The sequence below is a fragment of the Hyla sarda genome, unplaced genomic scaffold, assembly GCF_029499605.1.
Source record: "Hyla sarda isolate aHylSar1 unplaced genomic scaffold, aHylSar1.hap1 scaffold_1020, whole genome shotgun sequence".
NCBI lineage: Eukaryota > Metazoa > Chordata > Amphibia > Anura > Hylidae > Hyla > Hyla sarda.
Window position 1 is genome coordinate 31,829 of NW_026607639.1, and position 25,472 is coordinate 57,300.

At 48.9% G+C, this 25,472-nt stretch overlaps 1 protein-coding gene across 1 annotated transcript; it reads right to left on the reverse strand.

Annotated features, from left to right (window-relative positions):
* Positions 1–550: 550 nt before the first annotated feature.
* On the reverse strand, positions 551–24,954 carry LOC130298804 (1-phosphatidylinositol 4,5-bisphosphate phosphodiesterase delta-4-like; the record flags this gene model as incomplete). The annotated part of the gene is made up of 5 exons (XM_056551366.1): positions 24,723–24,954; positions 19,763–19,964; positions 19,545–19,689; positions 5,188–5,340; positions 551–716 (listed from the first exon to the last, which is right to left on the reverse strand). Coding segments are annotated over exons 1-5 (898 nt in total), but the record flags the coding sequence as incomplete, so codon positions are not given.
* Positions 24,955–25,472: the final 518 nt, after the last annotated feature.

Consider the following 25,472-nt stretch of genomic DNA (forward strand, 5'->3'; position numbering starts at 1 on the left):
TGACTGCTGGAGGATGGGGCCTTGCCTCCATGACAGCCGGAGGATTGGGCCTCCCCGCCATGACAGCCGGAGGATTGAGCCTCCCCGCCATGACAGCCAGAGGATGGGCCCCCCCCGCCATGACAGCCAAAGTATGGAGCATCCCGCCATGACAGCCGGAGGATTGGGCCTCCCCGCCATGACAGCTGGAGGATGGGGCCTCCCCGCCATGACAGCCGGAGGATGGGGCCTCCCCGCCATGACAGCCGGAGGATGGGGCCTCCCCGCCATGACAGCCAGAGGATGGGGGCCCCCCCCGCCATGACAGCCGGTGGATGGGGCCCCCCCCGCCAGGACAGCCGAAGGATGGAGCCCCCCCCCCCAGGACAGCCGAAGTATGGAGCCGGAGGATTGGGTGTCTCCGCTATGACAGCGTCTCTGCTGTCTCCCAACCAATGGACAATATCCCAGTGTATTGTGGAGGAACATGGAGGATTGTGGAGAATCCCTGAACATGTATAAATGTATAACGGGACCATATTTATCACCTCCCCCCAGATACAGACACAACCTGCCTTAGATTCCTTTTTGTCTTCATTGTGAATGTTCTCCTCATCCACCTCAGCGCCATCTTCTTCCTCTGATACTTCTCCATCAGGGTCTACAGAAGGTTCCCCATACGAATCCTCCAGGCTCCCGATCTTCTTACCCTTCAGAATTATTTTCCCTCGTAATTCCTAAATAGGGAGAGAGAAGAAGAACATATTACAGATTAGGAAATCTTGAAGAACAATGTATTACAGATTAGGACATTCTGAAGAACAATGTATTACAGATTAGGATATCCTGAAGAAGACATTACAGATTAGGACATCCTGAAGAAGACATTACAGATTAGGAAATCCTGAAGAAGACATTACAGATTAGGACATCCTGAAGAAGACATTACAGATTAGGACATCCTGAAGAAGACATTACAGATTAGGATATCCTGAAGAAGACATTACACATTATGACATCCTGAAGAAGACATTACAGATTAGGACATCCTGAAGAAGACATTACAGATTAGGATATCCTGAAGAAGACATTACAGTTTAGGACATCCTGAAGAAGACATTACACATTAGGACATCCTGAAGAAGACATTACAGATTAGGACATCCTGAAGAAGACATTACAGATTAGGATATCCTGAAGAAGACATTACAGATTAGGACATCCTGAAGAAGACATTACAGATTAGGACATCCTGAAGAAGACATTACAGATTAGGATATCCTGAAGAAGACATTACAGATTAGGACATCCTGAAGAAGACATTACAGATTAGGACATCCTGAAGAAGACATTACAGATTAGGATATCCTGAAGAAGACATTACAGATTAGGAAATCCTGAAGAAGACATTACAGATTAGGACATTCTGAAGAAGACATTACAGATTAGGACATCCTGAAGAAGACATTACAGATTAGGACATCCTGAAGAAGACATTACAGTTTAGGACATCCTGAAGAAGACATTACAGATTAGGATATCCTGAAGAAGACATTACACACTATGACATCCTGAAGAAGACATTACAGATTAGGACATCCTGAAGAAGACATTACAGATTAGGATATCCTGAAGAAGACATTACACATTAGGACATCCTGAAGAAGACATTACAGATTAGGACATCCTGAAGAAGACATTACAGATTAGGATATCCTGAAGAAGACATTACAGATTAGGAAATCCTGAAGAAGACATTACAGATTAGGACATCCTGAAGAAGACATTACACACTATGACATCCTGAAGAAGACATTACAGATTAGGACATCCTGAAGAAGACATTACAGATTAGGACATCCTGAAGAAGACATTACAGATTAGAACATCCTGAAGAAGACATTACAGATTAGGAAATCCTGAAGAAGACATTACAGATTAGGACATCCTCCAGAAGACATTACAGATTAGGAAATCCTGCAGAAGATATTACAGATTAGGATATCCTGAAGACGACATTACAGATTAGGATATCCTGAAGAACCATTTACAGTTTAGGACATCCTGAAGAAGACATTACAGATTAGGATATCCTGAAGACGACATTACAGATTAGGATATCCTGAAGAACCATTTACAGTTTAGGACATCCTGAAGAAGACATTACAGATTAGGATTAGTGTTGCTCGCGAATATTCGCAATTCGAATATTATTCGCGAATATCGCATATTCGCGAATTCGCGAATTTCGCGAATATAGCGCTACATATTCGTAATTACGAATATTCATTTTTTTTTTCTCACAATACACATCACAGTGATCATCCCTCTCTGCTTGCAGCTTGTGTGGTGTAAAGAAGGATCTAATACTACTGTGTGAGATTGGCAAGCGAAAATTCGCATATACGAAAATTAGCATATGCGAATTTTCGCATATGCTAATTTTCGCATATGCGAATTTTCGCATATGCTAATTTTCGCATGTGTGAATATTCGCATATGCGAAAGTAAAACGAGACTATTACGAACATGCGAATATTCGCGAATATATGACGAATATTCGTCCATATATTCGCGAATATTCGCGAATTCGAATATGGCCTATGCCGCTCAACACTAATTAGGATATCCTGAAGAACCATTTACAGTTTAGGACATGCTGAAGAACCTATTACATTACAGATTAGGTAGAAAAACTCGGCACTCAGACAGAACTGAGTATTACTTGTATTTTATTTGGCAATCTTTAGAATCTGACGTTTGGGTCCAATCCCTGGACCTTCCTCAGAGTTAGATTGCTGCGGAGGTGTGAGATTTAGGTAAATGGCTTCCAATCGGGAAAAGAGGTGTGTGGAACGCAGTCTATGACTGCTAACAGGTGTTGTAGTCAAAGACCTGTTAGCAGTCATAGACTGCGTTCCACACACCTCTTTTCCCATCTGAAAGCCGTATTTCCTAAATCTCACTCCTGTACGGGGACACTCACAGAATGGCGCGGTTGATGTGATGAGAGATTTTCTTCAGGCTTCCCTCTGGATCGCCTGACACCTCTTCCTCCTCCTCCACACTGCACCTCACACTACTTCCTCCTCCTCCACAATGCACCTCACACTTCTTCCTCCTTCTGCACACTGCACCTCGCATATCCTCCTCCTCCTCCACACTGCACCTCACACTTCTTCCTGCTCCTCCACACTGCACCTCACACTTCTTCCTCCTCCACACTGAACCTCACACTTCTTCCTCCTCCCCACTGCACCTCACACTTCTTCCTGCTCCTCCACACTGCACCTCAAACTTCCTCCTCCTCCACACTGCACCTCACACTTCCTCCTCCTCCTCCACACTGCACCTCACACTTCTTCCTCCTCCTCCACACTGCACCTCACACTTCTTCCTCCTCCTCCACACTGCACCTCACACTTCTTCCTCTTCCTCCACACTGCACCTCACACTTCTTCCTGCTCCTCCACACTGCACCTCACACTTCCTCCTCCTCCACACTGCACCTCACACTTCTTCCTCCTCCTCCTCCACACTGCACCTCACACTTCTTCCTCCTCCTCCACACTGCACCTCACACTTCTTCCTCCTCCTCCACATTGCACCTCACACTTCTTCTTCCTCCTCCTCCACACTGCACCTCACACTTCTTCCTCCTCCTCCACACTGCACCTCACACTTCTTCCTCCTCATCCACACTGCACCTCACACTTCTTCTTCCTCCTCCTCCACACTGCACCTCACACTTCTTCCTCCTCCTCCACACTGCACCTCACACTTCTTCCTCCTCCTCCACATTGCACCTCACACTTCTTCTTCCTCCTCCTCCACACTGCACCTCACACTTCTTCCTCCTCCTCCACACTGCACCTCACACTTCTTCCTCCTCATCCACACTGCACCTCACACTTCTTCTTCCTCCTCCTCCACACTGCACCTCACACTTCTTCCTCCTCCTCCACACTGCACCTCACACTTCTTCCTCCTCCTCCACACTGCACCTCACACTTCTTATCCCCAGCATAAAAAGGCATACAATGGAGGATGCCTCGCAGCGGACTACAAGTTCCACAAAAGAATCCTACACCCGATAGATGGTGTGGATGTGTAACAATTAGAATAATACAATACAGGAATATGGGTGCACTACTGTGGTAGATGTATACAATTCCTGTATTGTATTCTAATTGTTACACATCCACACCATCTATCTGGTGTAGGATTCTATTGTGGTACTTGTAGTCCGCTGCAGGCATCCTCCATTGTATGCATTTTTATGCTGGGGATCGCCCCTAGCAACGGACTACAAGGGCAGGATCTGCTCCCCCAGTATAAATGCACAACTGCATTTGGGGTTCAGCACCTCCAGACATTTGAGCCCACGTTTCTTGTTGTTTGATTAAATTTCATACTTGGAGGTGTGTAAACTCCATAGTTAATGCGCCTTGAATATCTTTCAGGCAGCATTAGGGTAGCACCTGTGAGGCCATGCACCTATATTAGCCAACTCAGGTGGGGCTTGCAGCTTGCCTCCCTCCTCCCATTGTATGTGCTCAGTCACGCTGGAGGGTACCTGGGAGGAGGCTGTGCGTCGGCCGAATGCTGCCATAATTGACCACTGGTCCCTGTTTTGCTTATCACGCACAGGTAGGATTAGCGTTACCTATGATGATAATTACAGCCTCTCATCTTTATAAGGGGGGAGAACTTGAACAATTGGTGGCTGACTAAATACTTTTTTACCCCACTGTAACCATAGTAAACAATATAACTGTGGGCCCAACACAGGAGCAGCAGGTGCCTGAGGAGATCTGCATCCCAGAGGACCACCCCCTGGACACCACATGCTCTGTGAATGGTCTGGATTGTGTCTTCAGCTTCTGTGTTGACCTCTGCATCTCCATGGTAACAGACTACACCCAACACTTGTGTAGTCTGGTCTTGCGGTCAGGCTCCTTCCCCTCTGCATCTCTATGGTAACAGACTGCACACAACACTTGTATAGTGGTCCTGCAGTCAGGCTCCTCCCCTTTCTCTTTATAATCTCCGGACAGATAGCAGGGAGGAGGACTTGGCTGCAGGATCTTTACACGGTTCATTGTTTGTATCTGAGCTGTATACACAAAACGGGAGCGTTTATTTTCTGCAGTATAGGAGTAATAAAAGCGATAAGTCTGCGTAAGAATGAATCAGCTGCCATCTCACCTCAGGGGATGGTAAGTGCACTGGGATTCGGCCATCCAGGGTGCCGGTCACCAGTTTCTCCCCCAGAATGCTCTTCAAGATTTGTGCCATGGTGTCCTGCTGCTCCACGCTGCAATGGTTCTCCAGAGATAGGATGACCGGGAACTCTGATACCTGTGAAGAGAGCGTCAGATGCCACGTCAGGTGCCACGTCTCTCCTGGACAAGTCAGGTCATCACTCATCACCTGATTATTATCTCAAGTCTGCAGAATCCTGTCTAAATGAAGATGTATGAAGACCCCCGCCCTGTACACATATGGTGCCGGTATGAAGACGAGCAGTGGACACATATGGTGCAAGTATGGAGATGCACTGTGTACACTATGGTGCAGGTAAGAAGACGCGCGGTGTACATATATGGTGCAGGTATGAAGACACATGGTGTAAACATATGGTGAAGGTATAAAGACGCGCTGTGTACACATATGGTGCAGGTATGAAGACGCGCTGTGTACACATATGGTGCAGGTAAGAAGACGTGTGGTGTACATATATGGTGCAGGTAAGAAGACACACGGTGTACACATATAGTGCTGGTATGAAGACACGCCCCCAGTAAACATATAGTGCAGGTATGAAGACCCGCCCCCTGTACACATATAATGCAGGTATGAAGACCAGCCCCTGTACACATATAGTGAAGGTATGAAGACCCACCCCTGTACACATAGTGCAGGTATGAAGACCCGCCCCTGTACACATATAGTGCAGGTATGGTGACCGGCCCCTGTACACATATATTGCAGGTATGAAGACCGGCCCCTGTACACATATAGTGCAGGTATGAAGACCCGCCCCTGTACACATATGGTGCAGGTATGAAGACCGGCCCCTGTACACATATAGTGCAGGTATGAAGACCGGCCCCTGTACACATATAGTGTAGGTATGAAGACCCGCCCCATGTACACATATAGTGCAGGTAAAAAGACCCGCCCCCTGTACACATATAGTGCAGGTATGAAGACCCGCCCCCAGTACACATATAGTGCAGGTAATGAGACCAGCCCCTGTACACATATAGTGCAGGTATGAAGACCCGCCCCCTGTACACATGTGGTGCAGGTATGAAGACACGCCCCCAGTACACATGCAGGTATGAAGAAATGCCCCCTGTACACATATAGTGCAGGTATGAAGACCCGCCCCTGTACACATATAGTGCAGGTATGAAGACCTGCCCCCTGTACACATATAGTGCAGGTATGAAGACCGGCCCCCTGTGCACATATAGTGCAGGTATGAAGACCCGCCCCCTGTACACATATAGTGCAGGTATGAAGACCGGCCCCCTGTACACATATAATGCAGGTATGAAGACCCGCCCCTGTACACATGTGGTGCAGGTATGAAGACTCGCCCCCAGTACACATACAGGTATGAAGAAATATCCCCTGTACACAAAGTGCAGGTATGAAGACCCGCCCCTGTATACATATAGTGCAGGTATGAAGACCGGCCCCCTGTACACATATAGTGCAGGTATGAAGACCCGCCCCTGTACACATGTGGTGCAGGTATCAAGACACGCCCCCAGTACACATGTGGTGCAGGTATGAAGACACGCCCCCAGTACACATGCAGGTATGAAGAAATGCCCCCTGTACACATATAGTGCAGGTATGAAGACCGGCCGCCTGTACACATATAGTACAGATATGAAGAAATGCCCCCTGTACACACATAGTGCAGGTATGAAGACCGGCACCCTGTACACATATAGTGCAGGTATGAAGACCCGACCCCTGTACACATATAGTGCAGGTATGGAGATATGCCCCCAGTACATATATAGTGCAGGTATGAAGACCCGACCCCCTGTACACATATAGTGCAGGTATGAAGACCCGCCCCCTGTACACATATAATGCAGAAATGAAGACCGGCCCCCAGTACACATATGGTGCAGGTATGAAGACCCGCCCCATGTACACATATAGTGCAGGTATGAAGACCCGACCCCTGTACACATATAGTGCAGGTATGAAGAAATGCCCCCAGTACATATATAGTGCAGGTATGAAGACCCGACCCCCTGTACACATAGTGCAGGTATGAAGACCCGCCCCCTGTACACATATAATGCAGGTATGAAGACCGACCCCCGGAACACATATAGTGCAGGTATGAAGACCCGCCCCATGTACACATATAGTGCAGGTATGAAGACCCGCCCCTGTACACATAGTGCAGGTATGAAGACCCTCCCCTGTACACATATAGTGCAGGTATGAAGACCGGACCCTGTACACATATGGTGCAGGTATGAAGACCCGCCCCCAGTACACATGCAGGTATGAAGAAATGCCCCCTGTACACATATAGTGCAGGTATGAAGACCGGCCGCCTGTACACATATAGTACAGATATGAAGAAATGCCCCCTGTACACACATAGTGCAGGTATGAAGACCGGCACCCTGTACACATATAGTGCAGGTATGAAGACCCGCCCCCTGTACACATATGGTGCAGGTATGAAGACCCGCCCCATGTACACATATAGTGCAGGTATGAAGACCCGCCCCCAGAACACATATAGTGCAGGTAAGAAGACCCGCCCCCTGTACACATATAGTGCAGGTATGAAGACCCGCCCCCAGTACACATATAGTGCAGGCAAGAAGACCCGCCCCCTGTACACATATAGTGCAGGTAATGAGACCCGCCCCCTGTACACATATAGTGCAGGTATGAAGACACGCCCCCAGTACATATATAGTGCAGGTATGAAGACCGGCCCCCTGTACACATATAGTGCAGGTATGAAGACACGCCCCCTGTACACATATAATGCAGGTATGAAGACCGGCCCCCAGTACACATATAGTGCAGGTATGAAGACCCGCCCCGTGTACACATATAGTGCAGGTATGAAGACCCGCCCCGTGTACACATATAGTGCTGGTATGAAGACATGCCCCCAGTAAACATATAGTGCAGGTATGAAGACCCACCCCCTGTACACATATAATGCAGGTATGAAGACCAGCCCCTGTACACATATAGTGAAGGTATGAAGACCCGCCCCTGTACACATAGTGCAGGTATGAAGACCCGCCCCTGTACACATATAGTGCAGGTATGAAGACCGGCCCCTGTACACATATAGTGCAGGTATGAAGACCGGCCCCTGTACACATAGTGCAGGTATGAAGACCGGCCCCTGTACACATAGTGCAGGTATGAAGACCCGCCCCTGTACACATATAGTGCAGGTATGAAGACCCGCCCCTGTACACATATAGTGCAGGTATGAAGACCGGTCCCTGTACACATATAGTGCAGGTATGAAGACCCGCCCCATGTACACATACAGTGCAGGTATGAAGACCCGCCCCCTGTACACATATAGTGCAGGTATGAAGACCCGCCCCCTGTACACATATAGTGCAGGTATGAAGACCGGCCCCCAGTACACATATAGTGCAGGTATGAAGACCCGCCCCGTGTACACATATAGTGCAGGTATGAAGACCCGCCCCGTGTACACATATAGTGCTGGTATGAAGACATGCCCCCAGTAAACATATAGTGCAGGTATGAAGACCCACCCCCTGTACACATATAATGCAGGTATGAAGACCAGCCCCTGTACACATATAGTGAAGGTATGAAGACCCGCCCCTGTACACATAGTGCAGGTATGAAGACCCGCCCCTGTACACATATAGTGCAGGTATGAAGACCGGCCCCTGTACACATATAGTGCAGGTATGAAGACCGGCCCCTGTACACATAGTGCAGGTATGAAGACCCGCCCCTGTACACATATAGTGCAGGTATGAAGACCCGCCCCTGTACACATATAGTGCAGGTATGAAGACCGGTCCCTGTACACATATAGTGCAGGTATGAAGACCCGCCCCATGTACACATACAGTGCAGGTATGAAGACCCGCCCCCTGTACACATATAGTGCAGGTATGAAGACCCGCCCCCTGTACACATATAGTGCAGGTATGAAGACCCGCCCCTGTACACATGTGGTGCAGGTATCAAGACACGCCCCCAGTACACATGTGGTGCAGGTATGAAGACACGCCCCCAGTACACATGCAGGTATGAAGAAATATCCCCTGTACACATAAAGTGAAGGTATGAAGACCTGCCCCTGTACACATATAGTGCAGGTATGAAGACCGGCCCCCTGTACACATATAGTGCAGGTATGAAGACCCGCCCCTTTACACATGTGGTGCAGGTATCAAGACACGCCCCCAGTACACATGTGGCGCAGGTATGAAGACACGCCCCCAGTACACATGCAGGTATGAAGAAATGCCCCCTGTACACATATAGTGCAGGTATGAAGACCGGACGCCTGTACACATATAGTACAGATATGAAGACCGGCCGCCTGTACACATATAGTGCAGGTATGAAGACCCGCCCCCTGTACACATATAGTGCAGTTAGGAAGACACGCCCCCAGTACATATATAATGCAGGTATAAAGACACGCCCCCAGTACATATATAATGCAGGTATGAAGACCCGCCCCCTGTACACATATAGTGCAGGTATGAAGACAAGCCCCCAATACATATATAATGCAGGTATGAAGACACGCCCCCTGTACTCAATAGTGCAGGTATGAAGACCCGCCCCCAGTACACATAGTGCAGGTATGAAGACCCGCCCCCTGTACACATATAGTGCAGGTATGAAGACCCGCCCCTGTACACATAGTGCAGGTATGAAGACCCGCCCCCTGTACACATAAACTGCAGGTATGAAGACACGCCCCCAGTACACACAGTGCAGGTATGAAGACCCGCCGCCCTGTACACATATAGTGCAGGTATGAAGACCTGCCCCCTGTACACATATAGTGCAGGTACGAAGACACGCCCCCTGAACACATAGTGCAGGTATGAACACCCGCCCCTGTACACATATAGTGCAGGTATGAAGACCCGCCCCCAGTACACATATAGTGCTGGTATGAAGACACGCCCCCAGTACACATATAGTGCTGGTATGAAGACACGCCCCCAGTATACATATAGTGCAGGTATGAAGACCCGCCCCGTGTACACATATAGTGCTGGTATGAAGACACGCCCCCTGTACACATATAATGCAGGTATGAAGACCAGCCCCTGTACACATATAGTGAAGGTATGAAGACCCGCCCCTGTACACATAGTGCAGGTATGAAGACCCGCCCCTGTACACATATAGTGCAGGTATGAAGACCGGCCCCTGTACACATATAGTGCAGGTATGAAGACCGGCCCCTGTACACATATAGTGCAGGTATGAAGACCCGCCCCTGTACACATATAGTGCAGGTATGAAGACCGGCCCCTGTACACATATAGTGCAGGTATGAAGACCGGCCCCTGTACACATAGTGCAGGTATGAAGACCCGCCCCTGTACACATATAGTACAGATATGAAGAAATGCCCCCTGTACACACATAGTGCAGGTATGAAGACCGGCACCCTGAACACATATAGTGCAGGTATGAAGAAATGCCCCCAGTACACATATAGTACAGGTATGAAGACCCGCCCCCTGTACACATATAGTGCAGGTATGAAGACCCGCCCCCTGTACACATATAATGCAGGTATGAAGACCCGCCCCTGTACACATGTGTTGCAGGTATGAAGACACGCCCCCAGTACACATGCAGGTATGAAGAAATGCCCCCTGTACACATATAGTGCAGATATGAAGAGCGGCCGCCTGTACACATATAGTGCAGGTATGAAGACCCGCCCCCTGTACACATATAGTGCAGGTATGAAGACACGCCCCAGTACATATATAATGCAGGTATAAATACACGCCCCCAGTACATATATAATGCAGGTATGAAGACCCGCCCCCTGTACACATAATAGTGCAGGTATGAAGACCCGCCCCCAGTACACATAGTGCAGGTATGAAGACCCGCCCCCTGTACACATATAGTGCAGGTATGAAGACCCGCCCCTGTACACATATAGTGCAAGTATGAAGACACACCCCCTGTACACATAGTGCAGGTATGAAGACCCGCCCCCCTGTACACATATAGTGCAGGTATGAAGACCTGCCCCCTGTACACATATAGTGCAGGTACGAAGACACGCCCCCTGAACACATATAGTGCAGGTATGAAGACTCGCCCCTGTACACATATAGTGCAGGTATGAAGACCCGCCCCTGTACACATATAGTGCAGGTATGAAGACACGCCCCCTGAACACATATAGTGCAGTTATGAAGACATGCCCCCAGTACACATAAAGTGCTGGTATGAAGACACGCCCCCAGTATACATATAGTGCAGGTATGAAAACCCGCCCCCTGTACACATATAGTGAAGGTATGAAGACCCGCCCCTGTACACATATAGTGCAGGTATGAAGACCAGCCCCCTGTACACATATAGTGCAGGTATGAAGACATGCCCCCTGTACACATATAATGCAGGTATGAAGACACGCCCCCAGTACACATATAGTGCAAGTATGAAGACACGCCTCCAGTACATATATAGTGCAGGTATGAAGTCACAACCCCTGTACATATATAGTGCAGGTATGAAGACACGCCCCTGTACACATATAGTGCAGGTATGAAGTCACGCCCCCAGTAGACATATAGTGCAGGTATGAAGACACGCCCCCTGTACACATATAGTGCAGGTATATAGACATGCCCCCAGTACACATATGGTGCAGGTATGAAGACACGCCCCCCGTGAACATATAGTGCAGGTATGAAGACACGCCCCCTTTACACATATAGTGCAGATATGAAGACACGCCCCCTGTACACATAAAGTGCAGGTATATAGACACGCCCCCAGTACACATATGGTGCAGGTATGAAGACACGCCCCCTGTACACATATAGTGCAGGTATGAAGACACACCCCCTGTACACATATGGTGCAGGTATGAAGACACGCCCCCTGTACACATATAGTGCAGGTATGAAGACACACCCCCTGTACACATATGGTACAGGTATGAAGACACGCCCCCTGTACACATATAGTGCAGGTATGAATATATGCCCCCAGTACATATATAATGCAGGTATGAAGACACGCCCCCTGTACACATATAGTGCAGGTATATAGACACGCCCCCTGTACACTTATAGTGCAGGTATGAAGATATGCCCCCAGTACACATATGGTGCAGGTATGAAGACACGCCCCCTGTACACATATGGTGCAGGTATGAAGACACGCCCCCTGTACACATATAGTGCAGGTATGAAGACACGCCCCCTGTACACATATGGTGCAGGTATGAAGACACGCCCCCTGTACACATATGGTGCAGGTATGAAGACATGCCCCCGGTACACATATGGTGCAGGTATGAAGACACCCCCCCGGTACACATATAGTGCAGGTATATAGACACGCCCCCTGTACACATATAGTGCAGGTATGAAGATATGCCTCCAGTACACATATGGTGCAGGTATGAAGACACGCCCCCTGTACACATATGGTGCAGGTATGAAGACACGCCCCCTGTACACATATAGTGCAGGTATGAAGACACGCCCCCTGTACACATATGGTGCAGGTATGAAGACACGCCCCCTGTACACATATGGTGCAGGTATGAAGACACGCCCCCGGTACACATATGGTGCAGGTATAAAGATGCGCACTCTCTTTGTATATACGGTTTATTCACACTCTTGCGCTGTGTTGTGTCTAATACTGCGCCGTTCTTCTCTGCGCAGTGAAGTTATGAAGGGATTTTGCAGTTGGGCTGCAATTTTTATTAGGACGAGATCTTAGCCTCCTTCACCTGAGCCGCAGCAGATGAGCAGAGGACGACACCGCGCCTCCTGTTCCCGATACTGTAGATAACGCTGCAACGCCTCCTGTCCCCGATACTGCAGATAACACAACAACGCCTCCTGTCCCCGATACTGTAGATAACACCACAACGCCTCCTGTCCCTGATACTGTAGATAACACCACAACACCTCCTGTCCCTGATACTGTAGATAACACAACAACGCCTCCTGTCCCTGATACTGTAGATAACACCACAACGCCTCCTGTCCCTGATACTGTAGATAACACCACAACGCCTCCTATCCCCGATACTGTAGATAACACCACAACGCCTCCTGTCCCTGATACTGTAGATAACACCACAACGCCTCCTGTTCCCGATACTGTAGATAACACCACAACGCCTCCTGTTCCCGATACTGTAGATAACACAACAACGCCTCCTGTTCCCGATACTGTAGATAACACCACAACGCCTCCTGTCACCGATACTGTAGATAACACCACAATGCCTCCTGTTCCCGATACTGTAGATAACACCACAACGCCTCCTATCCCCGATACTGTAGATAACACCACAACGCCTCCTGTCCCTGATACTGTAGATAACACCACAACGCCTCCTGTTCCCGATACTGTAGATAACACAACAACGCCTCCTGTCCCCGATACTGTAGATAACGCTGCAACACCTCCTGTCCCTGATACTGTAGATAACACCACAACACCTCCTGTGCCTGATACTGCAGATAACACAACAACGCCTCCTGTCCCTGATACTGTAGATAACACCACAACGCCTCCTGTCCCTGATACTGTAGATAACACCACAACGCCTCCTGTCCCCGATACTGTAGATAACACCACAACGCCTCCTGTCCCTGATACTGTAGATAACACAACAACGCCTCCTGTCCCTGATACTGTAGATAACACAACAACGCCTCCTGTCCCTGATACTGTAGATAACACAACAACGCCTCCTGTCCCCGATACTGTAGATAACACCACAACGCCTCCTGTTCCCGATACTGTAGATAACACCACAACGCCTCCTGTCCCTGATACTGTAGATAACACCACAACGCCTTCTGTCCCCGATACTGTAGATAACGCCGCAATGCCTCCTGTCCCCGATACTGTAGATAACACCACAATGCCTCCTGTCCCCGATACTGTAGATAACACAACAACGCCTCCTGTCCCCGATACTGTAGATAACACAACAACGCCTCCTGTCCCTGATACTGCAGATAACACCACAACGCCTCCTATCCCCGATACTGTAGATAACACCACAACGCCTCCTGTCCCTGATACTGTAGATAACACCACAACGCCTCCTGTTCCCGATACTGTAGATAACACCACAACGCCTCCTGTCCCTGATACTGTAGATAACACAACAACGCCTCCTGTCCCTGATACTGTAGATAACACAACAACGCCTCCTGTCCCCGATACTGTAGATAACACAACAACGCTTCCTGTCCCTGATACTGCAGATAACACCACAACGCCTCCTATCCCCGATACTGTAGATAACACCACAACGCCTCCTGTCCCTGATACTGTAGATAACACAACAACGCCTCCTGTCCCTGATACTGCAGATAACACCACAACGCCTCCTATCCCCGATACTGTAGATAACACCACAACGCCTCCTGTCCCCGATACTGTAGATAACACCACAACGCCTTCTGTTCCCGATACTGTAGATAACACCACAACGCCTCCTGTCCCTGATACTGTAGATAACACAACAACGCCTCCTGTCCCTGATACTGTAGATAACGCTGCAACGCCTCCTGTCCCTGATACTGTAGATAACGCTGCAATGCCTCCTGTCCCCGATACTGTAGATAACACAACAACGCCTCCTGTCCCTGATACTGTAGATAACACAACAACGCCTCCTGTCCCTGATACTGTAGATAACACCACAACGCCTCCTGTCCCCGATACTGTAGATAACACAACAACGCCTCCTGTCCCCGATACTGTAGATAACACCACAACGCCTCCTGTCCCTGATACTGTAGATAACACAACAACGCCTCATGTCCCCGATACTGCAGATAACACAACAACGCCTCCTGTCCCTGATACTGTAGATAACACAACGCCTCCTGTTCCCGATACTGTAGATAACACCACAACGCCTCCTGTCCCCGATACTGTAGATAACACCACAACGCCTCCTGTCCCCGATACTGTAGATAACACCACAACGCCTCCTGTCCCCGATACTGTAGATAACACCACAACGCCTCCTGTTCCCGATACTGTAGATAACACCACAACGCCTCCTGTCCCCGATACTGTAGATAACACCACAACGCCTCCTGTCCCCGATACTGTAGATAACACCACAACGCCTCCTGTTCCCGATACTGTAGATAACACCACAATGCCCTCTGTCCCTGATACTGTAGATAACACCACAACGCCTCCTATCCCCGATACTGTAGATAACACCACAACGCCTCCTGTCCCTGATACTGTAGATAACGCTGCAATGCCTCCTGTCCCCGATACTGTAGATAACACCACAATGCCTCCTGTCCCCGATACTGTAGATAACACCACAACGCCTCCTGTCCCCGATACTGTAGATAACACAACAACACCTTCTGTCCCTGATACTGTAGATAACACCACAACGCCTCCTGTTCCCGATACTGTAGATAACACCACAACGCCTCCTGTCCCCGATACTGTAGATAACACAACAACGCCTTCTGTCCCCGATACTGTAGATAACACCACAACGCCTCCTGTCCCCGATACTGTAGATAACACCACAACGCCTCCTGTGCCTGATACTGTAGATAACACCACAACGCCTCCTGTCCCTGATACTGTAGATAACGCTGCAATGCCTCCTGTCCCTGATACTGTAGATAACACCACAACGCCTCCTGTCCCTGATACTGTAGATAACACCACAACGCCTCCTGTCCCTGATACTGTAGATAACGCTGCAATGCCTTGTGTCCCCGATACTGTAGATAACGCTGCAATGCCTTGTGTCCCCGATACTGTAGATAACACCACAATGCCTTCTGTCCCTGATACTGTAGATAACACCACAACGCCTCCTGTCCCCGATACTGTAAATAACAACACAACGCCTCCTGTCCCTGATACTGTAGATAACCGTGCAACGCCTCCTGTCCCTGATACTGTAGATAACACCACAAGCCTCCTGTCCCTGATACTGTAGATAACGCTGCAACACCTCCTGTCCCTGATACTGTAGATAACACCACAACGCCTCCTGTCCCTGCTACTGTAGATAACGCTGCAACACCTCCTGTCCCTGATACTGTAGATAACACCACAACACCTCCTGTCCCTGATACTGTAGATAACACCACAACGCCTCCTGTCCCTGATACTGTAGATAACGCCGCAACACCTCCTGTCCCCGATACGGTAGATAACACAACAACGCCTCCTGTCCCTGATACTGTAGATAACACCACAACACCTCCTGTCCCTGATACTGTAGATAACACCACAACGCGTCCTGTCCCTGATACTGTAGATAACACCACAACGCCTCCTGTTCCCGATACTGTAGATAACACCACAACGCCTCCTGTTCCCGATACTGTAGATAACGCTGCAATGCCTCCTGCCCCTGATACTGTAGATAACGCTGCAATGCCTCCTGTCCCTGATACTGTAGATAACACCACAACACCTCCTGTCCCTGATACTGTAGATAACACCACAACGCCTCCTGTGCCTGATACTGTAGATAACACCACAACACCTCCTGTCCCTGATACTGTAGATAACACCACAACGCCTCCTGCCCCTGATACTGTAGATAACGCTGCAATGCCTAGTGTCCCTGATACTGTAGATAACGCTGCAACACCTCCTGTCCCTGATACTGTAGATAACACCACAACACCTCCTGTCCCTGATACTGTAGATAACACCACAACGCCTCCTGTGCCTGATACTGTAGATAACACTGCAATGCCTTGTGTCCCCAATACTATAGATAACATCACAACGCCTCCTGTTCCTGATACTGTAGATAACGCTGCAATGCCTTCTGTCCCTGATACTGTAGATAACACTGCAATGCCTTGTGTCACCGATACTGTAGATAACACCACAACGCGTCCTGTCCCTGATACTGTAGATAACACCACAACGCCTCCTGTCCCCGATACTGTAGATAACACCACAACGCCTCCTGTTCCCGATACTGTAGATAATGCTGCAATGCCTCCTGTCCCTGATACTGTAGATAACACTGCAATGCCTTGTGTCACCGATACTGTAGATAACACCACAATGCCTCCTGTTCCCGATACTGTAGATAACGCTGCAATCCCTCCTGTCCCTGATACTGTAGATAACACCACAATGCCTTGTGTCCCCGATACTGTAGATAACACCACAACGCCTCCTGTCCCTGATACTGTAGATAACGCTGCAATGCCTCCTGTCCCCGATACTGTAGATAACACCACAACGCCTCCTGTCCCCCGATACTGTAGATAACGCCTCAATGCCTCGTGTCCCCAATACTGTAGATAACGCTGCAATGCCTCCTGTCCCTGATACTGTAGATAACACCACAATGCCTTGTGTCCCCGATACTGTAGATAACACCACAACGCCTCCTGTCCCTGATACTGTAGATAACACCACAAGCCTCCTGTCCCTGATACTGTAGATAACACCACAACGCCTCCTGCTCCCGATACTGTAGATAACGCTGCAACACATCCTGTCCCTGATACTGTAGATAACACCACAACGCCTCCAGTCCCTGATACTGTAGATAACGCTGCAACACCTCCTGTCCCTGATACTGTAGATAACACCACAACGCCTCCTGTCCCCGATACTGTAGATAACACCACAGCGCCTCCTGTCCCTGATACTGTAGATAACGCTGCAATGCCTCCTGTCCCCGATACTGTAGATAACACCACAACGCCTCCTGTCCCTGATACTGTAGATAACGCTTCAACGCCTCCTGTCCCTGATACTGTAGATAACACTGCAATGCCTTGTGTCACCGATACTGTAGACAACACCACAACACCTCCTGTCCCTGATACTGTAGATAACACTACAACGCCTCCTGTCCCCGATACTGTAGATAACACCACAACGCCTCCTGTCCCCAATACTGTAGATAACGCCTCAAGCCTTGTGTCCCCGATACTGTAGATAACACCACAACGCCTCCTGTCCCTGATACTGTTTATAACGCTGCAACGCCTCCTGTCCCCGATACTGTAGATAACGCCTCAATGCCTCGTGTCCCCGATACTGTAGATAACACCACAAGCCTCCTGTCCCTGATACTGTAGATAACACCACAACGCCTCCTGTTCCCGATACTGTAGATAACGCTGCAACACCTCCTGTCCCTGATACTGTAGATAACACCACAACGCCTCCAGTCCCTGATACTGTAGATAACACCACAACGCCTCCTGTCCCTGATACTGTAGATAACGCTGCAACGCCTCCTATCCCTGATACTGTAGATAACACTGCAATGCCTTGTGTAACCGATACTGTAGATAACACCACAACTCCTCCTGTCCCCGATACTGTAGACAACGCCTCAATGCCTCGTGTCCCCGATACTGTAGATAACACCACAACGCCTCCTGTCCCCGATACTGTAGATAAAACTGCAACGCCTCCTGTCCCTGATACTGTAGATAGTGCTGCAATGCCTCCTGATCCCTGGTTTTCCTTTCTCGACGTCATGACCCTGTCCCTGGTCCCCAGTTATCCTTCCTTGGCCTCATGACCCTTTCTCTGGTCCCCAGTTATCCTTCCTTGGCCTCATGACCCTTTCTCTGGTCCCTAGTTATCCATCCTTGGCCTCATGACCCTTTCTCTGGTCCCCAGTTATCCTTCCTTGGCCTCATGACCCTTTCTCTGGTCCCCAGTTATCCTTCCTTGGCCTCATGACCCTTTCTCTGGTCCCCAGTTATCCTTCCTTGGCCTCATGACCCTTTCTCTGGTCCCCAGTTGTCCTTCCTTGAAACCCATGGCTCTGTCCTGCTCAGAACCTTACACTTCACAGAACTGACCGGCTACATCCCCTGAGAGGCGCCTTTGTTAACAGATAATCCATGGCGTCCTCTTTTAGTGTTAGGGCTGATCGTTGTCTATGACGGGGACCGTATTACTGATCCTGATGGAGGTTGGAGATCGGAATTCGGCGCTCGCTCTCTCACATTAATTGGGGGGGGGGGGGAATAGGGGGGTGACAGCAGTCAGGTGCCTGGGGACACCATGATGGAATGGCAGTACTGAGTATGTTTCCTTCCTTCTCAGGTTCAGTGGGGGGGGGGGCTCTAGAGGTTGGCCCCTGGATCATATCCTAACAATAGCGATAATGTGGGGATACCCCTTGATCAGACCCCATTGTCCTGAGAATGGCCACACACTATGATTCCTGTCTGTGCCATGATCTTCCCTCTATTTCCATTTCTTAAAGGTAACATCGGGTATTGGGGCAGCAGAGACATGGGCTAAGGCTTACTCACCCTAAAGGCATACTTGTTGATGGCTGAAATGACGTCTTTGAAGAAGATCTTGGAGGTGAAGGTGTGGCCATGATATACGATGGGTTCTCCATTGGGGCCGTCCCAGGTGTCCACCTCCACGCATCGGCAGCCCCTCATTAATGCCCTACAGTAGATGACAGAAATCTAGAATAAGAGCATCTACGATGATCTTGAGTGTCGCGGGCACCGCTGCTCACCTGATATAACCCTCCACGCTGCTCTGCCCTCGGATCTGGTCCTCCATCAGGTAGGTGTTGTGGGAGGAGGAGATGAAGTAGTGGCACAGCGGCTGCTTCATCTCCTGGTAGACCGGCTCATGACTGACATTAAAGATGGCGCCGTCCACTGAACACAGGTACATCAGGAAACCGTCAATACTCAGGGCATGGCGCTTCTTGGCTACAGGTCAGAGAAGTAAACGTTCACATTAACCCCTTAAGGACCAGAGTTTTTTTTGCACATCTGACCACTGTCACTTTAAGCATTAATAACTCTGATGCTTTTACTTTTAATTCTGATTCCGAGATAGTTTTTTCGTGACATATTCTACTTTATGTTAGTTTCGCTGATACTTGCATCAATCAAAATTTGATGGAAAAATTGAAAATTTTGCTTTTTTTTTTTTTTACTATGAAGCCCTCTGCTTGTAAGGAAAATGAATATTCCAAATAAATGATGTATTGATTCACATATACAATATGTTTACTTTATGTTTGCATCATACAGGAAATATCCTTATATTGCATACAATATATTATATTTGCATCATAAAGTTGAGATGTTTTTACTTTTGGAGACATCAGAGGCTTCAAAGTTCAGCAGCAATTTTCCAATTTTTCACAAAATTTTCAAAATCGGAATTTTTTAGGAACCAGTTCAGTTTTGAAGTGGATTTGAAGGGTCTTCATCTTAGAAATACCCCACAAATGACCCCATTATAAAAACGGCACCCCTCAAAGTATTCATAATGACATCCAAAAAGTTTGTTAACCCTTTAGGTGTCTCACAGGAATAGCAGCAAAGTAAAGGCGAAAATTCAAAATCTTCATTTTTTACACTGGCATGTTCTTGTAGACCCAGTTATTGAATTTTTACAAGGGGTAAAAGGAGAAAAATCTTCCTAAAATGTGTAACCCAATTTATCTCGAGTAAGGAAATACCTCATATGTGTATGTCAAGTGTTCGGCGGGCGTAGTAGAGGGCTCAGAAGGGAAGGAGATTTTGGAGAGTGAATTTAGCTGAAATGTTTTTTGGGGGGCATGTTGCATTTAGGAAGCCCCTATTGTGCCAGAACAGCAAAAAAAAAAAAACACATGGCATACTATTTTGGAAACTACACCGCTCAAGGAACATAACAAGGTGTACAGAGAGCCTTAAAGTTGAATGTGTAAATTATTTTTTTCCACCAAAATGTTGGTTATAAAGGGTAATAGAAGAGATGGGGTTACAAATTTTGGGGGGCATTTTCTCCTGAGTATGGAAATACAGAAGAGAAGGAGTCACATTTGGCTTTTGGAAAGCAAATTTTGCTGAAATGGTTTTTGGGGGGCATGTTGCATTTAGGAAGCCCCTATGGTGCCAGGACAGCAAAAAGCCCCAGTTGGCATACTATTTTGGAAACTACACCCCTCAAGGAACGTAACCAGGGGTACAGTGAGCCTTAACACCCCACAGGTGTTTGACGACTTTGGATGTGTAAATTAATTTTAATTTAATTTTTAATTTTTTTTTAACTAAAATGCAGTTTTTCCCTCCAAATTTTACATTTTTACAAGGGGTAATAGGAGAAAATGCCCCCCAGAATGTGTAACCCCTTCTCTTCTGAGTATGGAAATACCCCATGTGTGGACGTCAAGTGCACTGCGGGCAAACTACAATGCTCAGAAGAGGAGGAGTCACATTTGTAAATTTTGCTGAAATGTTTTTTTCCGTATCCCTCTCTTGTCCTTCCGTATCCCCCTCTTGCCCTTCCGTATCCCCATCTTGCCCTTCCGTATCCACCTCTTGCCCTTCCGTATCCACCTCTTGCCTTTCCGTATCCCCCCTCTTGCCCTTCCGTATCCCCCCTCTTGTCCTTCCGTATCCCCCTCTTGCCCTTCTGTATCCCCCCTCTTGTCCTTCCGTATCCCCCCTCTTGTCCTTCCGTATCCCCCCTCTTGTCCTTCCGTATCCCCCCTCTTGCCCTTCCGTATCCCCCCTCTTGCTCTTCTGTATCCACCTCTTGCCCTTCCGTATCCCCACTCTTGTCCTTCCGTTTCCCCCCTCTTGCCTTTCCGTTTTCCCCCTCTTGCCCTTCCGTATCCCCCTCTTGTCCTTCCGTATCCCCCCTCTTGCCCTTCCGTATCCCCCTCTTGTCCTTCCGTATCCCCCCTCTTGTCCTTCCGTATCCCCCTCTTGGCCTTCTGTGTCCACCTCTTGCCTTTCCGTATCCCCCCTCTTGTCCTTCCATATCCCCCCTCTTGCCCTTCCGTATCCCCCCTCTTGCCCTTCCGTATCCCCCTCTTGCCCTTCTGTATCCCCCCTCTTGCCCTTCCGTATCCCCACTCTTGTCCTTCCGTTTCCCGCCTCTTGCCTTTCCGTTTCCCCCCTCTTGCCCTTCCGTATCCCCCTCTTGTCCTTCCGTATCCCCCCTCTTGTCCTTCCGTATCCCCCTCTTGCCCTTCCGTATCCCCCTCTTCCCCCTCCTGTTACACACACTGCATTTTTTCTGGGATCGTCCCTTCGATCCTGGCACCTATTACTCCAGTGCCTTGGGAATTCCGGCCCGCTCTTTCCTGGTCGCCAAAGATCAGGGCCCTCAGGACTTCTTCTTGGAACTGGAGGAATGTCCCTGTGTTGCCAGCGTACTGGGATAGTACAAAAGAGTTGTACATGGCAACCTGTACCATGTAGACCGTAACTTAGGGTCGGTCCCTGGCTCATTCTCACAGCTCTGTCCGCTCTGTCCGCTGACTGAACTCAGTGGGCTAGCAGAGCTGCGAGAAGAGGACATTAACCCCTCCCCTGCCGGCTGCTATTGGTCAGACGATCGTCCAACCAATAGCAGCGCTCCTGGGGGTGGTGGTGGTGGGGGGGGGTGACAGAACCACCACCTCCCCCAAGATACATCTCACCATGTATCTCAGGGTCAGCCTGTATGACTGGAATCGATTTGCCGCGATCACCAACATGGCGGGGTGGGGGGGACGGGGCTGGGGGGGTCTCAGGACCCCCCTGGGCATATGCACGAGATGCCTGCTGATAGATGTCAGCAGACATCCCGGCCTGGTCCCCGCCCGGCAAGGACCGAAATTCCCACAGGCATACTGGTATGCCCTTGGTCCTTAATTACCAGCAAGCGAAGGCGTTAATGGGGAGATCATGTGACTAATGCCTGGAGGACCAGAACCCAGCAATGCCGAGGGACCCTGTGTAATATCTTTTTACAATTATATCCAGTCTAGACAATGCTCTGTGAGCTAAACATCCTAGACTCCAGACTGATACATTGTACATAGCTAGTCCTGCTCTCAGCTGAGAAGTCATACCGTAGTATCCATGCAGTGGAGTCTGTAGTGTGGGGGATCAGGCAGTGGAGTTTGTAGTGTGGGGGGATCAGGCAGTGGAGTCTGTAGTGGGGGGGGGATCAGGCAGTGGAATCTGTAGTGTGGGGAATCAGGCAGTGGAGTCTGTATTGTGGGGGAATCAGGCAGTGGAGTCTGTATTGTGGGGGGATCAGGCAGTGGAGTCTGTAGTGGGGGGGATAAGGCAGTGGAATCTGTAGTGTGGGGGATCAGGCAGTGGAGTCTGTATTGTGGGGGAATCAGGCAGTGGAGTCTGTATTGTGGGGGGATCAGGCAGTGGAGTCTGTAGTGTGGGGGATCAGGCAGTGGATTCTGTAGTGTGGGGGGATCAGGCAGTGGAGTCTGTAGTGTGGGGGATCAGGCAGTGGAGTCTGTAAAGTGGGGGATCAGGCAGTGGAGTCTGTAGTGTGGGGGATCAGGCAATGGAGTCTGTAGTGTGGGGGGGATCAGGAAGTGGAGTCTGTAGTGTGGGGGGATCAGGCAATGGAGTTTGTAGTATGGGGGATCAGACAGTGGAGTCTGTAGTGTGGGGGATCAGGCAGTGGAGTCTGTAGTGTGGGGGGATAAGGCAGTGGAGTCTGTAGTGTGGGGGATCAGGCAGTGGAGTCTGTAGTGTGGGGGATCAGGCAGTGGAGTCTGTAGTGTGGGGGATCAGGCAGTGGAGTCTGTAGTGTGGTGGGATCAGGCAGTGGAGTCTATATTGTGGGGGGATCAGGCAGTGGAGTCTCCAGTGTGGGGGATCAGGCAGTGGAGTCTGTAGTGTGGGGGATCAGGCAGTGGAGTCTGTAGTGTGGGGGATCAGGCAGTGGAGTCTGTAGTGTGAGGGATCAGACAGTGGAGTCTGTAGTGTGGGGGATCAGGCAGTGGAGTCTGTAGTGTGGGGGATCAGGCAGTGGAGTCTGTAGTGTGGGGGATCAGGCAGTGGAGTCTGTAGTGTGGGGGATCAGGCAGTGGAGTCTGTAGTGTGGGGGATCAGGCAGTGGAGTCTGTAGTGTGGGGGGATCAGGCAGTGGAGTCTGTAGTGTGGGGGGATCAGGCAGTGGAGTCTGTAGTGTGGGGGATCAGGCAGTGGAGTCTGTAGTGTGGGGGATCAGGCAGTGGAGTCTGTAGTGTGGGGGATCAGGCAGTGGAGTCTGTAGTGTGGGGGGATCAGGCAGTGGAGTCTGTAGTGTGGGGGGATCAGGCAGTGGAGTCTGTAGTGTGGGGGATCAGGCAGAGGAGTCTGTAGTGTGGGGGGATCAGGCAGTGGAGTCTGTAGTGTGGGGGGATCAGGCAGTGAAGTCTGTAGTGTGGGGGGGATCAGGCAGTGGAGTCTGTAGTGTGGGGGATCAGGCAGTGGAGTCTGTAGTGTGGGGGATCAGGCAGTGGAGTCTGTAGTGTGGGGGATCAGGCAGTGGAGTCTGTAGTGTGGGGGGATCAGGCAGTGGAGTCTGTAGTGTGGAGTCTGTATATCATCTTACGGATCCTCCCCAGATTAACCTCCAATGACTCTTAGGGATCACTAAAAGTCGCTGATCATGGAGGGACTGAACCCTCACACCAGAGAAACAAGGACTGCTATGGTCTCTATGTACAGCGGGCGCCACCATCTTACCTGTCTCTGAAGGTTCATATCGGGCAATAAGATCCATCGCCATCTCCTCTGTGTTCTCCACCTCCAGCTGCTCCTGGCGCAAGAAATCCACAAACTCCAGGAGAGTCAGTTTCTTGCCGTCCTTAGAAAAGTCCTGGAAAATCTTAAAGACCTCATCACGTTGGGTCAGAGCTTTGTAAAACATCACAAATTCCTCCCCCTCCAGGGTCCCAGACTCCGACCTATCAGCCATCTGAGGACAAAGAGACGTTATATCAGGACCAAAGCACTGCCCATATAATAATACATCGTATGGAATGAGAAAATAACAAAGTAATATACTATATATACCCACCCCTATCTAAACACATATTACCACTATAATACCGCACTTATATACAAGAATATAACTACTATAATACTGCTCTTATATACAAGAATATATCTACTATAATACTGCTCCTATATGCAAGAATATAACTACTATAATACTGTCTCCTATATACAAGAATATATCTACTTTAATACTGCCCCCTATATACAAGAATATAACTACTATAATACTGCTCCTATATACAAGAATATAACTACTATAATACTGCTCCTATATACAAGAATATAACTACTATAATACTGCTTCTATATACAAGAATATAACTACTATAATACTGCCCCTATATACAAGAATATAACTACTATAATACTGCTCCTATATACAAGAATATAACTACTACAATACTGCTCTTATATACAAGAATATATCTACTATAA